This window comes from Polypterus senegalus, chromosome 1, assembly GCF_016835505.1.
Source record: "Polypterus senegalus isolate Bchr_013 chromosome 1, ASM1683550v1, whole genome shotgun sequence".
Taxonomy (NCBI): Eukaryota; Metazoa; Chordata; class Cladistia; order Polypteriformes; family Polypteridae; genus Polypterus; species Polypterus senegalus.
Window position 1 is genome coordinate 285,636,002 of NC_053154.1, and position 17,272 is coordinate 285,653,273.

The window sequence follows — 17,272 nt, forward strand, 5'->3', positions numbered from 1 at the left end:
AACGTACTATTTGTTGGTTTAAACAGTGGTAAAAACAACAAAAGGAAGTTTATTGAGTGACATAGCGTGTCGGAGAAACTCGAAAACTCAAGTTCACAAAGTCGCACAGTGCCCGAAATAAAAAAGAAGTTGTCAGATATCAAAGTCGCCGCGAAAAGGCAAGCCGTAGCCCATCGTCTGAGTGTCATATGAAAGCTTATTAGGGTACAGATAAAAAAAAATAGGCACACAGTGAGGAAAAAGCACGAAATGTCAGCTTTAATCTTGAAATTTCCACTTTCATCATGTAGTTTATTTTGTTATTAAACTAGAACATTATAAACTTCATCTTAAAATCGCTTAATTTACTAGTTTCTCAAATCCTATCGTAACTAAAGTAGCACGTTAAATGCTTTGTTTTGTATTTGATCTTCTATGTGCTCTATGTGCTTGAATCATTATGTGTTTCCGTTCTTTCTCTTCCTCCGACAGGACACAGAATCCATTACATTCGTGATATTACAGCTCTCTGAATAATTAAAATACTGAGATGTATATGTGATATCATTTTCATGATGATAGGAGTTAAAGTATGTTATTAAACCCAGGAACACAGTAGTGCAGTGATTGATCGTCTCACGCAAGATGCTTGCTGCGCAGTGAGTGATCTTCAATGAAATCATTTATTGTAGCAGTACTGTCTCTTTCAAACATACTAACCTCTAATTCCTGTCCTTACTTTTCTTTCTACAAATACCTAATTTGGAATAGTTTGACCATTCTGTGGACCATTATATTGTCACAGGTTAGTTACAATCAGATGCATTAAACTAATAAGCAATATTAAACCACACTGGAACAGTAGCAGTGCTTTGATGCTGGGTGCCGCCAGTGTGCAAAACCAAGCACAGAACTTGCGTACGCCAGGGTATGAGCTACCGTGGAAATGTGCGTGGCAAGGTTAGGTTTTATACATCGCGATTTGAGCATGGAAACGTTCGTACGCAACATTTATACATATATACAGTTTATACATGAGGCCTCTGGTGACAAGCCAAATAATCTGGGGTGCAAGACAGGAACCAATCTCGTAATTCAGACTGTCCAAAATGTTTTTGAGAGAAATTACTGTGATAAGCAAGCACAAATTTTATTTCAATAAAGTCTGAGCAGGGAACTTTCACAAAAAGCTGCGACTGTGAAGCAGACACTTGGTGACATCACTCATAAGTATTGTCTGGTCTTAAAAACAATGTCTGGACAGGCCCCCAGTATTATAAATAAAGTAAGCTTAAATGAATACACTAACTGGCTGGAAAGTAAAACACCTGATGCAAACATTAACCTGAAAACAAAACCATCAAGCACACAATGAAAAATTCAACAACAGATTGTAAACACTCAGTAAACTTTTTCCATTGCCTCGGCATTACCCGATTATTAACAATCAAACGTCCACAGACTCTTAACACTCAAGAAAACATGCTTTTTCCAGTTTTCCAATGTCTAGAAAGCCTTTGCGTAATCATATCCGTTTAACATGTGGTTACAATAATCTCCACTTTGACACACATGTTGTATGCCATTTATTAATTCACATCTGGACGTTTCTGTATTAAATTAGCTGCCCCCATACTAAGGTTGTTCCTCTGATGTGATGTTGGCAGGAAACTTAATTGTCTCAATTGAAAAGTCTCCACTTAAGCCTTCAGTAAGACTTCTGTGAACACATTTCAGTCTACATTACCTTTCAGTAGTTCTTATGCACTTTTCATCTTTTCATCACCAAAGGCTGATCCAAATCTACCTGACTAATCCTTTTAAAGTGCAGAACAAACTCAGCTAAAACACACAGCTTTTAGAAGTTGCTTCTGCATTCTTATGAACGCAGCGTGATTTTTCAAAACTTGGGCACATTCTGGATACAGAAAATGTGTTGTAACACGTTGCCCACTGGGTGCAGAGTTGACCCAAAGTGGGCATAAGCCTGAAAACGCTCTCAACAAGAATTGCACTGTAGATGTATTGCTTCATAACCCACCATTCAGTAAATAGGGATAGTAGATACAGGTTCAAAACTGGGGTGCTAGGAGTCAGGAATTCATTGGACAGTTGTAAGCAGCTTTACTTAGGTCCAGCTGTATTTCCCTTAGGTAGCACCACAAAGCCCCAGTAAGGAGCCACTCGGGTGTAATTTCATGGGGTGGAATATTTGTGTATTTTAAAATATAAAATACTAGAAAACTATTGTGTTTTCAGCAAAACACAAAGGGCTGAAGTGGCCTGGGGCCTCAAAAATAATAGTACAGTGTCCCAAAATGTCCCCCAAAGCACTCATAATGTCCACGATTGGAGGTAAAGACCATCAAAATCCTCAGTGTGAACAAAGAATCTTTATAAATAAATGACTTATTACGAGGGAGAGTCAAACTAAAGTTAGAAAATGGAATTAACCTTAACAAAACTGATAATGTCACTTCTCAATGGAGTCTCCATCCTTCTCAATGCACTTGTGCCACCTGCCTGGAAGTGCATGGATTCCAGCAGAATAAAAGGTTTTGTCTTGTCCTCGCCACCACTCATCCACTGCTTTCTTCACGTCATCATCTGTCTTGAATTTAGCGGTCCAAAAAGGTGGAAATCACACAGTGCCAAATCTGGCAAATAAGGGGGATGTGGTAATACCTCAAACTTCAGTGTCTCCAGACAAGCCTTGATGTTCTTATCATTGTGTCGGTGGGCATTGTCTTGCAGCAAAGGGACTCCTTGAGACGGCAGTCCCTGCTGGTTGTCTCGAATAGCAGGCTTCACATTGGCCTCCAGCAAGTCACAGTAGTGCTTGTGTTACCCCTCGATATTTGTGTTTGACAATAATTAGGGTGCACGGGTGGTTTGTGAGGACAAGACAAAACTTTTTTATTCTACTGGAATCCAGGCACTTTCAGGCAGGTGGCACAAGTGCATTGAGAAGGGTGGAGAGTCCATTGAGAAATGACGTTATCAGCTTTGTTCAAGTTTGTTCCATTTTCTAACTTTAGTTTGACTCCCCCTCGTAAAAAACAAAGAAGCTCTGTAACAAGAGCAAAAAAAAAAAAAGGCACAGTAGGCAATGCCTTAAAAATTGGTAATCTAAATAGCAAACCCAGTCCCAATACAAAATCGAAAAGAATAGTCAAAAAACAGAGCAAAAGGGGTAAAAAAAAAAAGAAATCAGAAAAATCACAAATAGCTTTAAACACAGGAGAATCATCAACCACCCATTGCATTCAATGAACCACATCAGACTGTAGGCTTCCCTCAACCTTAGCGTAAGGCCATCCCTTGATGTTGAAGGGTAGGTTGTCCCACCTCTTTTGGGCCCACCCACAAAATAAATGGAACATAATAAAAGATACACAGACCCATAGAAATGAAATCATCAGCAACAGTAACATAATAAAAAGAATCAAAAATGAACAAAACAGACATAAAAGAGGAATTTGAACCCCAGCCGAGAGGGGAAACCTGACTAAACCATAGTAGAAACACATGGACCTTTCTTTGGTCCTCAAATAAGGATGGTTCATATAGAGCAAACTTACTATTTCCATTTCAGCCACACATTCGTTCGTTTTCTGTATGAAAACAAACCGCCAAACAGTGAGCACATCAGCTATGTAACTTTCATAAGTAGTGCTGTTCAACCAAGCATTGATTAATGGATGTATAGGAGGGGTTTGCAGATGGATAGAAATCATGTGTATTTGACAATCTTCTCATTTGTCAGCATGAATGTCTGTTCTGTTGTCGTTCTCACATTCTGCATTGTGGAGGATGTGTGCCATGTCGATAAGCCATAGTGTGGCTCTATATTCAGGCTTACCTCTCGTTGTTTTTCATCATGAAAACACTCTTGTATTTGGGTCGACGCTCAGAAGATGTCACCACTGGGGTTCTCTTTTGTGGCGTCACTGTGTGTAGTACTGTATTTCACAATCATAATGATCAGTGTGATGGGAGGACAGGAGCACGGGTCAGTTGGTGCAGGTATTAGTCTATCTTTGCCAAGCTGTCATTCTGTATCCCGTATTTGATGCTCGGCAGATGACGCTGCTCTTTTACTTCCTATAAGTGGCCTCAGCAGTATGCTTCACACTTCTTTTTTTTTTGTTTTTTTGTTCTTTATTACTTATAATTGGCCTCAGCAATGTACTTCACAGTTTTTTTTTTGTTTTTGTTGTTTATTTTCTATAAGTAGCCTCAGCAATGTGCTTCACACTTTTTTCTGTTTGTATTTTTTTGTTCTACTGTATATTTCACCTTATACAACTTCTTGTATTAGGAATTTGTTAGTTTTCGCATAACCTTTGGGTTCAGAGTGCAGGGTCAGCCATTGTACAGCGCCCCTGGAGCAATTGAAGGTTAAGGGCCTTGCTCAAGGGCCCAGCAGAGTAGGACCACCCTTCGAACCAGCAACCTTCTGGATACCAGAGCAGATCCTTAGCCTCAGAGTCACCACTCTGCACTTAACAGATATTGCCACTGCTCTTTTCCTTTCTGCCATGTCACCCTTTCAAGCAGTTTACTGTGAGGAATACACAAACCCAGATAACTTTTGTGGTGGTAGCCACTACCTAAATTTTGGGCTTCACAAGTGTGTATCACGTGGTAAGCTTTCAAAATCACGGTTCTAGCCCCAGTGGTTCACAAGCAGATGGACACAACCCTTAGCATTTTATTTATATGTTACTAGACATTAAGCCCGTTACAATAACGGGCGCTAGAACAGTAGTGCATAAACATTAGTAGGAACAGTCTGTATTAAATGACAAGGGACCTTGACCTCATTCTGTTTGTTGTCTTAATTTTTTTGTTAAAAATATTTTTGCAAGAAGCCTAAAGTAAAATAATATTAAAAATAAAATAGAAACATATTTGACAATACAGTAAGTACAATTAATATTACCTTAGTGTAAAACTTCACTTACAATCTGTAATACACAATATCTGAAGAAGATATTCAGGAAAAAGTTTTTATTTTTTTACCTCATGAAATTGTTCTATAAAATTTCATTATAGAAAAAATTTCTTGTAAATATTCTGAGTTTGGCAACAGTTTGCCTTGTTCAAGACCATCTACAACCTTGACAACAACATCTGTAAAACTTGTAACTCTTGATAATGCAACATATAAAACTGACCGTGGCTGAATGCTGGTTCTGGCAAGTAAATGCCAACTTTTTCTAAGGTTATTAATTGTTATGGCAAAGGCTAATGTAACTGGAAATTGTCGCCTTCTTAAGGTAAAGGGTAAATTAGTAGAGGATGGAGCCAAATTAATACGGGGAATATTCTAACACTCATTTTCTTTTTCTTCAATAGATCTATTTGCTCGTATTTTTCTTTGTCTTTCAGCCTTTCTTTTGTTGATGTTTACTTGCTGAGCTGACCGTTCTTCCAGAAGATGTTGCTTATATAGGATTGAAGTGTCTGTGTCTTTTGTCCTACTTGACGTATCCTTTCTTTTTGGGTGGCATGTTGTTAGTAGATAGTTAGTTAGTAAACATGCACAGGGCAGTATGTGTGGCGTCTCCCCAGCAATGGATTTTATGTGCGCGGCTGCAACTACCCAATCAGCACTCTCCCCAGCAATGCTGTCCTTTATTTGCTCATCATGCGCGGCTATGCCATTCACTGTGTGCCCAGCTTCCAGTGTGTGTGTGTCCACGGTACCGTGCGCATCACACCGTGCCCCGCACATGCGCACTTTACCAGAAGACACACACACACAGATACCTGGACACACACAGGGGTTTTATTAAAGAGGATAGTAGATTAAAGTTTAGACGACCTAAGAAACAGCAAATTGATTGTGGCCCCGTGATCACAGAACTATATTGGGCTGGCCTTGATATTTTAATAAACTGTATAAGTAGGTGGTTTCTGTAGTATACGCTAGGCCTAAAGTTGGGAGGGAGGCTCATTGAGAAGAAGGCCCACAAATTTGAACAAGGACTATTATTACTGTGTTTTATTGTGTTAATTTGTCCATCTTTCTCTTTTGTTTTAATTTAATGTAAAAATGTAGATATGTTTAGAGATTTTTTAGCTCATTTTAGGACCCACTAGACAGCTAATGAGAAGTAGAAGAGGGGCAGCGTCATAACCTGTCCATAGGCAGGCAGCTATATTTGTAAAATGTTTAAAGTATAAAGGACAATAGTGTGTTATGTAAACAGGCAAGGGTGTGAAAGCAGGGTGTGGTGCAAACGTATCTGAAATAGAACAGTTCATTTGCCCCATGTGTATTTCTTGTGCTTTACAAAGAAACATTAACTTACTGCAACATCTTCTGAAAGAGAGAGAAGGACACTAAGTCAGCTGAAAAATCTCACTCAAATGTAGTCATGCAATTAGCAGAGACTTCCCCTTTGGCGACGATTAGATTATATAGAAAACATTTTGAATCATTTGCTGGCCTCAAATATTTGCCCCTATTTTTATTCAAATAACACTGAATTACATGAAAACTTTCATAAAATCATCAAGACAAACCCTAACAAGGTACTGCCCTTCATTAAATACTTTTTAATAAAGCATTTTTCCTAGAGTTTATTTCTTTTAGTTTCACATTCAATGGAATGGTCTTTTGCTTTTCCATATCCAACCATTTCAAAATCATGATCTGTTTTGGGGCTGTGATACCCAGAATAATGTAAGAACCTGACGTGTGAGCATCACATATGACAGCAGGAGTGATCAGGGTTACACTTCACGCTCAGAACGCTTACGCGCATGCATCATGGCTGTCACAGGTTCCCAGCATTCTTTTGATGCATCCTCTGAGTACATTGTCAGAAATTAACATGACGCCTGTTGTGAGTTGCACTACCAGCAAAAAATTTAGGTGGCGTGTGAATTCAAGTTTTGATATGTGAAAGAAGCATTGTTGTTTAGTGTCAACACGATCAATCTGCATGCTTTGATATTTGATGAATGGTTTAAAGAGGTGAATCAAATCATCAAACTTAAATGCTGACATGCGAAAGTATTCATGTTGCTGTTCTTCATCCATTTCTCACATAGGCAATACAAGCGTTGCATATTCCCCATCGTAATGACGTGATGCATTTAAAGGTCTCACATACCATCTTCTTTGTCAATGTTGCTGTCTTTTTTTCTGCACCTTCACAATAGCATCAGAAGACCAAGAATTTTTATCTTTAACATCTTTCTTCCCTCAACTCACAACACAGTGAAACCGGACGTTGTTTTGTAATCGTGATGATTTCTCGCAGTGCCACCTGGTGGAATCCTTCAGATTTACAGAAAGTACACATACAAGTATAGCCAATGCACTGCTTGTGTCGCAGCAGCAGCGTCCTCAAATGTACACATCGCATAGTGTTGAGTACATCTCCGACCCTACTCCATTTAGCAGACTGTAGTGAGGACAGTGTATGAGGGCACCAGCAACTGAGGCTGTGCATCACCAATCTGCAGACTGCAACTTGGTATATTTCAAATGACTGATTGGATGATTCCTTTATAGACAAATTTTTTTTTCCTGAATTGGTTGATCCTAAAGTGGGGAATCCTGTATTTAAGAGAATTTCTGGAGCAAAGCATAGATAGATAGATAGATAGATAGATAGATAGATAGATAGATAGATAGATAGATAGATAGATAGATAGATAGATAGATAGATAGATAGATATGTGTGTATTTGCATAGGCCCATTTGTTTTCTGGTTAAATATTGCAGTAACAAATTAGTCTAGTAAAATATATCGGAGTGAAAGTAATCATTTACATTTGCAAATGCTGTGAAATAAAAGTGGAAGTAGATGGAAAACTTTATGCTCAAAGAAAAAAAATTTAAATACAAACTCAAGTACAGTAAAAAAAAGTACTTCTACTTTGTTACTATACAGAACTGGAGGAGCGTTATTTAAATGTTTGAATTGTCTCCGTTGAATCCTTGCTCTGATCATGACCCCTGTATGTGTTTCATTGATTTCCTTTCTAACTACTGGTTAATTTAAGCTGTGTGGCAAGAGGCTAGGGGTGGTACCCAGTGGGGATACCCAGAAGGACCGGAGGAAGGATTACGACTCCTCAAGACCACGGGGTGGCCGCTCTAGTGGCTTTGGGCACCATTGGAACAGAGCTTAGAAGCTCAACTCTATAGGGGGCACTCGAATGCCTGAGGAGCTCTGGCCCTCAGCACTTCCACCACACCCGGAGTGCTGGGGTGAAGAAGATCAGGGACACCCGGAGTGCTTCCGGGTGCACAGCCTGCACTTCCGCCACACCAGCCGGCAGTCGCTTATTGGGAGGCACCAGGAGCATGTCTGGGTGATTATAAAAGGGGCCACCTCCCTCCATTCGTTGGAGTCGGGAGGAGAGGAGTGGAGGCAGACCAGAGAGAAAGGCATTGTTTGAGAGGCCTGGACTTTGGGGTGAATGTGGGTTGTGTGCTGTCACTTTGTAAATAGTATGTACAATAAACGTGTGTTTGGTGTTCAACCATTGGTGTCCGCCTGTCTGTGCCCGGGCTGCTTACCACAGCTGGCATAGCAGAACTGGCTTGGTGTGAGCAGGGTATGCATGTGCTCAGTAGTGTGTCCTCTGATAATAAACCTGTCTGGTGCCTTCTTGTGCCCAAAGCTGCGAAGTGCATTGGCTTCTCACTATTAGTAATTCAGAAAATAATAACCTAATCTCACAGATTTGCAGGATAAAGTTGTTGAGTAGTGATGCAATTCAAACAAAATTAAATTTGTAATGAAACTTAAAGTTTGATTTCACAAAAAATTGGATTTAACAATGCTACTACTGGTTTTGTGCCATTGAGAGAGAAAGAAACATGTTACTTTTCTGCCAGAAAGTGTTTCATGTCCTAATTTCGCATGTATCTGCCTATCATTTAGTGATTAAATAAAGTTCTCTATTTAGAAAAATCACCTCAGTCCTTTCCTATCACATGTAGACATTTTGTCATTTGGCTATACTGGTAATTCAATGCTTTCATTTTCAGTAATGATGACAGTCTTGGTAATCACAATCCTAAAGATGCATCACAGACAGAAGTGATACTTGGTATATTCCTCATGGTGCTTATCTCAGCCTAACCTACCGAATAATGAAACTGGAAACAGGTAATTGCAAGGGATGGGAGCAGCACTTAATCAGTGATGGAGCTCAGCTCTTCTACTTCTGATTTTGAGTCTTCTGTGCTCTGGGATCTCTAAATGTGGTCTGGAACTCCACCATCACCATAAAATATATTTTTTAATTTTTATAATGTTTAAATTAAGCAAAGTTTATTCAATGATTTTATTTAAACTTTATAAAAGTACTCTAGTAAATGACATGCTTATCTATTTTTGATTAGCTGATATGAAAAAACAATGTGTGGCAAAAACACTTCAAGTCACGCAAATTGAAATAAATCAATAAATCATCCGGTCAGTGTAGTTAATAACAGGGAGCCGGTTTTGGTGTAGTGGGTGTAGATGCTGACATGAAGATTGAAAAATAACAGGAATAGGAGTGAAGCAATGGGAACAAAAATGCATCAGATGAGGTTGAGCAGAGAGAAAGCTACAATATGAATGTGCTGCGCAGAGTAGGGCAGCAGAACAATTTAACATTGCCAATTATCCAAGTGAAGTATATGTGTAAACTGTACTGATTTAATACATTTACTAGGGCAATGACATATTTAAAAGTTAATAGTGCTACACTCTGGTGTGCGAATTGCAGTTGGTGGTGCAACCTCATGGCAGTTACAGCACCTCATGATTTACAGATTAAGTGCTAGAGGGGAACTCTCCATGCAGTGTTAAAGATAACACGGTAATGTGCATGATGGTGTGTTTTGGTATAGAAAATAGACAATAAAAAGTGTGCTGCACTCCTCTGCTGTGATGCGAATGAGAGCCATAGAATATAATTGACTTTACCAGTGTGAACTGAATCAAAAACAAAAACACAATCAAAAAATGGCTCGAAATCCCACCACAGGCATCATTTCTGTGAAGTTTAGTGGTCCTCCTAGGGTACTCCAGTTATCCTCCCACATCCCAAAGTCATTCACTGAACTGGCCTGGTATAAGTTAGTGTGCCCTGGGTAGACTTTCACCCCTTCTAGGTTTGGTTCCTGTATTGGATTATGTTGGTTCATTAATGGAATGATGCCTATTAACTTGTTATGTCATTCTTTGAATAGCATTAAGCAGATTTGAAAATGTTATATAAAAATGCTGATCCTTGATAAGCTCTTACTGAAATGTCAGATGAATCAAGTTCTATAAAATAAATCATAATATTGTTTGCTACTTACATTTCTTTACATGACGGTATCTCATTTGATCTTTCTTTTATTTGTGTATTTCATTATTTTTCTTTACGGCATTTTCGGTAATTAAAAAAAGAGTGATGGCAATGAAATTTAGGGCTAGTAGAGGAGTAGCTCATTACCTGGCACTACCCAAAAGGTTTTTATTCAAGGAAACACAGTCAGCTCTGAATCCTTCCTATTATTAGATCTGGTGGTACAATAAGAAATAAATGAAATGAATATAAATAATGAGAAATAAATGATGGTGACAATTGTTAAAATAATGGAGCAGCATAGCAGATCAGCATATGCGATTCATGGCATCCACTTTTGCTACCAGGAAACACCACCCATTCATTTTCTTAACTCACTTATCCAGGGCAAGACCGCAGGGCAGCTGGAACCAATCCCAGCAAGTATGTGGCACAACACCTAGAGAGGACAACAGTCTATCGCAAGGTGAACCATTCACACACACACACACGCTCTCTAGGGCCAATTTAACATTATCAACTCAACTAAAGTGTGTATCTTTGGACTGTGGGGGGAAACCAGAACATCAAGAGGAAACAAAGGCAGATATGGTGAGAACATGCAAACACCACTCAAGCAACACCAAGGACATGACCCCCAGTCTCCTTGTTGAGAGGCATCTGCACTACCACTGTGCCACCCTCCAATATGGACGTTACAAACATAATAATTAGAGGTATGGTGGTGGACATGCATGTCTAAGTGAAAGGCATGATGATACCTTTCCCTTTAAGGAGTTGCTTATTATCCTCCCTGAAAATCCTGCCAGAGAACTGCTGGAAGATAAAGATATTTAACCAGGAGATGAATATACAGCAGGAACATGGGAACATGACAATTGTGGGGGACAAACGTTCACTCAGTCACAGCTTCATTTGCTCAGTTATTGTGAGGACGGCTGCTGTGGACGGCATGATCCAGATGGTGACAGTGTCAACTGATGGAATGATAGTTACTAAGAAGTTTACATTTACAAATATCTGAATATACCCAAACAGTGCATCACTCCATGGCTACAATTATCACTGTACCAAGTCAAGAAGTATTAAAGAACAGAGGAAGAATTATGTGGGAGATTTTGCTTCGCTAATATGGCTTTCGTTAGATCTGAACCTAGTGAAGAACTGGAGGGATTTCAGGCAACACGCCCCTCACAGATCAACAACACAAGTCTTCATAGCACTGTTATCAGCATTCAGAGTATAGAAACTCAGAAACGACTCCCTTCATCATAAAGAAACTCAGAAACATAGTGACTTTAATCATTGGTTACCTCTCTGTGGTTATTGTTTTTCTGTCAGTTAAAAAATAACACATTCATTAAAACCCTCTCATGTTTTAAACTGAAGAAGTTAACCCGTAAGCCAGGCCTTCAATACAATCCTGTTAAGATTGGATTTAAAAGATAAACTTAAATGAATATGAGCAATGTCCAGGGTAGACTTATGCCTCATGCATGATGCTGCAACCCCTAAAAATGGATGGATGGACTCAAAGGAATTACGTAACATTCTCAAGCCTGCTCAATCCAATTCACTGGAAGACATCCTGGCAGCATAATACACAAGGCAGGACTCCAGTTCCTCACTGGGCACACTCTCACATGGCCAGTTTAAAACGAAAAATCAACCTAATAAGCAATTTAAAAGGAAACTGAAATACTCAGGGATACAGGGAGAACATAAAAACTCCACACACACAACGACAGGTATGATATTCGCACCCTAGATTTATTAAGCTAGACCCACTGTGCCACCATGTTGCCCTGTAAAGAAATAAAGACCTCTGTGGATTCAGACACATATAGAAGAAAAATAAAAGCTTGAGCAGAAGCATTGCGATTTAAAGCATTTTTTAAAATTTATTGTTAAGTTAACTTTCACCAGCTTTTATTTTCTCCCCAGATGTTTCTGATGTGATCATTGTTTATTTATCCATCACTAGTCGCTCCTCGTTTATTTATTTATTTATTATATCTACTGGAGCACTCTTCTAGTTATTTAATCAGTGAAGAACAGGGTAGCAAAGAGAGTCTCATTTTTTTCAGATTCTACAACAAATTTAGTGGTATCCTGGAAACAAATGTGTGGCAACGTGGAAACTCAGCAATACTGCAGAGCTCACTTGAAATGCCAGCAAAGAGTTTCATTAGTCTGCAGCCAAAAGAAACAAAAGAAAATAGGTTAAGCCTTTTGTTTACTTGCTGCTGGAGAACACTTGCTCGGTATTAATCGGTTTCTGTTCAGCAAACTGGTGAATGACGAGTTCAGGTTAAAGTAAAGTTCCAGTTACTGTATGTCAAAAGAGTTCTTATGTACACCTTCTCTTGTAACTTTTAGTAGGACCCTTGACACATAAATCTCTTTTTGAACCCAGTTATTCCATTACAGGATTGTAAGGCACTAATGGCCACACTGACAGCGTTGAGTATAAGGTAAGGAACCAGCCCTGAATGGCACATATAATCACAAACAGCCACAATCTCTCATACTGGACCGCTGCTTTGAAATAATCTCACCAGAAGGCTTCAGAACATGAACAGTGATGTTTTTGTGAAGCAGCCCAAGCAGCATGGTGTGCACAGCTTCAAGGAACAGCACTCAAAAGATAACTCAGCCACATATCTAAAAGAGGACTAACACCCACTGTGCCACCATCCACTTCATAACAATGAACATAATATTGGCTCCTCACAAACTCAGATTTAAATAAGTGAATTCAGAAAATGAATGGATGGGTGGTTCAATGCTTTCCCTAACTGAATGTTCATAGTCAGTTTAGTTATAACTGTGCCTCTGGATTGCCGATAATAATAATAATAATAATAACTTATTCGATCATCATTCATCCTAAGTACGCCTTTTTTAAGGTCATAGGGACCTTGTGTCAACCACTGGGGACATCAGGTGTAAAGGCAGAAGTTAACCACTGAAGGCCAGTCTAGAGCTGCCAAGCAGCTTGACCCTCATGCCCTTATGTTACATAGACATAGACATAGAAAGACGCCACTCAGAAAATGCCCAGACAGACAGTAGAATCGAACCTTAGAGACCTGAGACAGAAGCACTACTCACTGCACCACTGTGCCACTAATAATCATTGTAACATAACCGTACTAAACCCATGGGCCCAGAGTCTATCTTGGGCTCAATTGGGTGAAAGGCTCCAATTAACTCTGACTGAATTGCCAGTCATAATCTTCATCATCATTTTCTCAAACCTGCTAATTCCATTTGAAACTCACTGGGGGGAAATCCTATCCTTGTAGCCTTTGGTGGAAGGCTGACAGGGTGCCTGTTAATTGCAGCAATAATAATAATAATAATAATAATAATAATAATAATAATAATAATAATAATAATAATAATAATAATAAGAAGAAGAAGAAGAAGAAGAAGAAGAAGAAGAACACTGAAAATGCAACATAACATTTGATGATCAAACTCATATACTGCAATCCAATTCCTGTGAAGGTCAGCACTGAAGCCATACCTCAGGTTTGTAGGGGCCAGGAACCTGTCATACATTGGGTATGAGGTGGAACCAACTGGGGACAGGACCACAGTCCTTCACCATAGTAATAATAATAATAATAATAAAAAGTGCCAGACAAGTATTATGAACACCAGGCAGAAAAGGTTGTGAACATCAACGATATCACCATCATATGGGCTGTTCCAATAACAACAGATAGAACAATCCTAGCGAATCGTCCTGATATTGTGCTGCATAATAAGAAAGAGTGAACCTGCCTAAAGATCGATATAGCCGTCCCAGACGACTTGAACATCATATTAAAAGAAACTGAGAAGATCAGTAAATACAAGGATTTGAAAATCGAAATTTGCAGGATGTGGGACTATAAAACTAGAACTGTGCCAGTTATAGTTGGAGCATTAGTTACATTAAAGAAAGATCATGATGAAAACTTGAAGATGCTCCCTGGCCATTCATCAGGTAGTGAAGTGCAAAAGATCGCACTTATGGGAACTGCACACATCCTTAGAAAGGTGTTAGGGCAAATCACTTTGGCTTCTTGTTCTAGCCTGGATTTACCAGCTAAAACCGCAAAGACATCATGCGAGAGGTAACAAACACTGAATAATAATAATAATAATAATAATGACATTGTTAAACTCTCTGCTCAAATCAAGCATGTACAGGACTGAAGCACATCTCTGCACTGAATGCAAGGCAAAGTGATAATAACTTTAAACAACATTAGATCTTCTGATTCCAAATCAGGGTCACTGGGGCCTGTAAACACATCCTAATAGCACTGGATATTAGACTGGAACCAGCCCTGGATGGGACACCAGTTCACTGCAATAATAATAATAATAATAATAATAATATCATAGTCACATAATCCAAATCAGGTATGCAGGAGACTGGGGCCTATCACGGCAGCACAGGACACATGGCGTGAACCAGTTCCGGACAGGTGTCCATTTCAACAATAAGAAGAAGAAGGAGGACAAGAAGTGTGTAACTCAGTGATGGCTCAGGACTGGGCTAATAACTTTATTAAACACTCTTCACTCATTTGGCATGAACTGATGTTCATTCACATATGTCTGTTTAAAAACTACAATCTCTTAGTGTATGTTTGTGACAGTGGCAAGTAGAGAATGGGGTATTTTGATGAAAACTACACTGTTAATGATGATGAAAAGAAGTCATTACATGTGCTAAGTAAGCAGAGCTCATATTACATTCCTGACAGTTACCGTTATAGTATATTGCTTTTGTCATGACTAAAAGGAGTTCCACTTACCCCTTCTTACCTAGCAATTGCATCCAGTTAGACTGTGAATTTCAAAAAGTCACGGAGACAGTCGTTGCCTTGAGTACTGCCACATATCTGAGGGTGAGTCTCTTAATCTGAAAATGACCTGCCAGTAGCTGTCCCGTGCTCCACAGTGCATTACAGCAGAGTGCGAGGAGCAGATAGCGCCGCCTGCCTAAAATGCAGAGGTCACTTGGCACAATGGGCTGAAGTCAGCATGCGCCGCCGCTACTTTCATTTATCTCAATAGCAGTGCACATTCTTCACCTTAACACGAAAAAGACTCCGGGGCTCATGAAAGAGGCAGTAAAAAGATCCGTTTCAAATTGCCATCAACCAGAAATAGAAAGCTGTGCAGCTTCCTCTGTGATCTAAACCTGCAGCTGAAAGTTTCAAATGAGAATCCACATGGCAAGCACTCTCAAGTGCCTGTGTTTGCTTTGCATGAGCACAGCACATTTATTACAGCACTGAAGCCAGATCTCTCCGAGATGCATTGTCGGGTAGGCATGTCAGACAGATACACACACACAGCTTAGCACACAGCAGAAACACACATCAGATATTGGAAATGCTGTGTGCTTTGTTTTTTTCTTAACGTTTCTTTACAGACACACACATCATCATGGTTACTGTGATACAAACACACACCAAAAAGAAAAGCTTACTTAAAGATAAGAATTGGTTCTTACAAAACAGAGCTCATTCTCCACATCAATACAGCTGCACAACCCACCCCGGCTTCCTTTGTTTCTGTAAGCATTAAGGGCTGAAGAGAAAGACAACAGGCTGTTTTTTCCTACCTCGCTTTGTATCCATCAGTTCTCACAGGCAAATCCCTTCTCTCTCTCTCTCTCCCCACCTCCTCTGCCTGCTAACTGGCTATCTTGCTGTTACTCAGAAGGACTTAACCATGCTCGGTCTCCTTTATACAAAGGCTGGGAGGAGCTTCTCTGGCCCTCCACCTCTGTCTGTGCACTCTCAGCGCCGGAGTGTGAGGTCACAGAAGCTGCAAGCCTTAGGCCGTTTTGAAAAAATATCACCTTGATTCCACGCAGCTGCTCAATGTCAGCACTTCCATCCAGTGCTTACATTTGAATTACAGAAGAATAAGGATGTGCCACTCGTTTATAGCATAAGTGGAAAAGCACACATATGAAAGATACTCTCTGTTATTGAATTTCTTCTAAAACTGGGCTCTTTAAGTGCCTTCCCTTTTCTTCCTCCCACAGAGAGGAACTATTTGGTTTTCTGTCACAGGGACACTAAATGCTGGACTTGACTGTGGAGCCTTGTGTCATGCTGTACTCCGCTCCATTACACTACTCAATGCTTTGCTGCGGAGTATTGTTATGTAGAAAGGCTACAGGAGCACACAGCAAGCCGATTTTTTTTTATTTGCCTCTTCAGCCTCAACCCAGATTACAAATCAGCCTAATGAAGAGAACTTGTTGGAAAGGTCTACCAATCAGGAACCACACATGGGGTCCTCCACACCCCTGATCTGCCATTCACTATTTATCTGAATTAAACTGAATTTAAATATTACAAATTTTAATTAGATGCTCAATCAATGAGCTGAAGGAGATTCACATTCTTGGTCATAGAAGACAGGGGTAACTGCTGGATGGTTCACTACCCAGCCAGGAAGCCATGATAAAGGAAATATATGGATGGATGGATGGGCATCCTGACTGGATTGCTTAGTAGAACCTTTGCTATTCTGGCCATTATGAGGGAAGGACAGAGGCTTTGTATTCCCCCAGTACACTAGGTGACAGCGTCCCTCTGGTATGGTGGCCATTTGGACACCCACAGGGCTACATGGGAGTTGAAGTTTTACTGGGCTGCCCTGTTGGGGTTTTCAAGTGCCACTAGGGAGCAAGATAACCCCATTACGGAGATATTCAACAGGCCCAGAAGGGCTTCCAGTAGTCCAGGGTTTGTGTTGAAAAGCACCTGCTCTCCTTCATCCAGCAGTCAGAGTCGAGAGGATGTGGGTAAAGCTTGCTTGGAGGAGAGTGGATGTGGAAAAGGAAGGAAAGGAAAGCACACAGCATTTCCAATATCTGATGTGTGTTTCTGCTGTGTGCTATCTGTGTGTATCTTTTTGACATGCGAGCCCGACAATGCATCTCGGAGAGATC

At 39.9% G+C, this 17,272-nt stretch overlaps 1 protein-coding gene across 1 annotated transcript in view; it reads right to left on the reverse strand.

The window, feature by feature from the left end:
• The window catches only part of entpd1 (ectonucleoside triphosphate diphosphohydrolase 1), a 145,678-nt gene extending 129,649 nt beyond the window's left edge, over positions 1 to 16,029 (reverse strand). The window contains exon 1 of the mRNA XM_039776139.1: positions 15,929 to 16,029. Coding sequence (XP_039632073.1) covers positions 15,929 to 15,944 — 16 coding nt within the window. The 5' untranslated portion in view covers positions 15,945 to 16,029. The remainder of the gene's footprint in view (positions 1 to 15,928) is intronic.
• Positions 16,030 to 17,272: the final 1,243 nt, after the last annotated feature.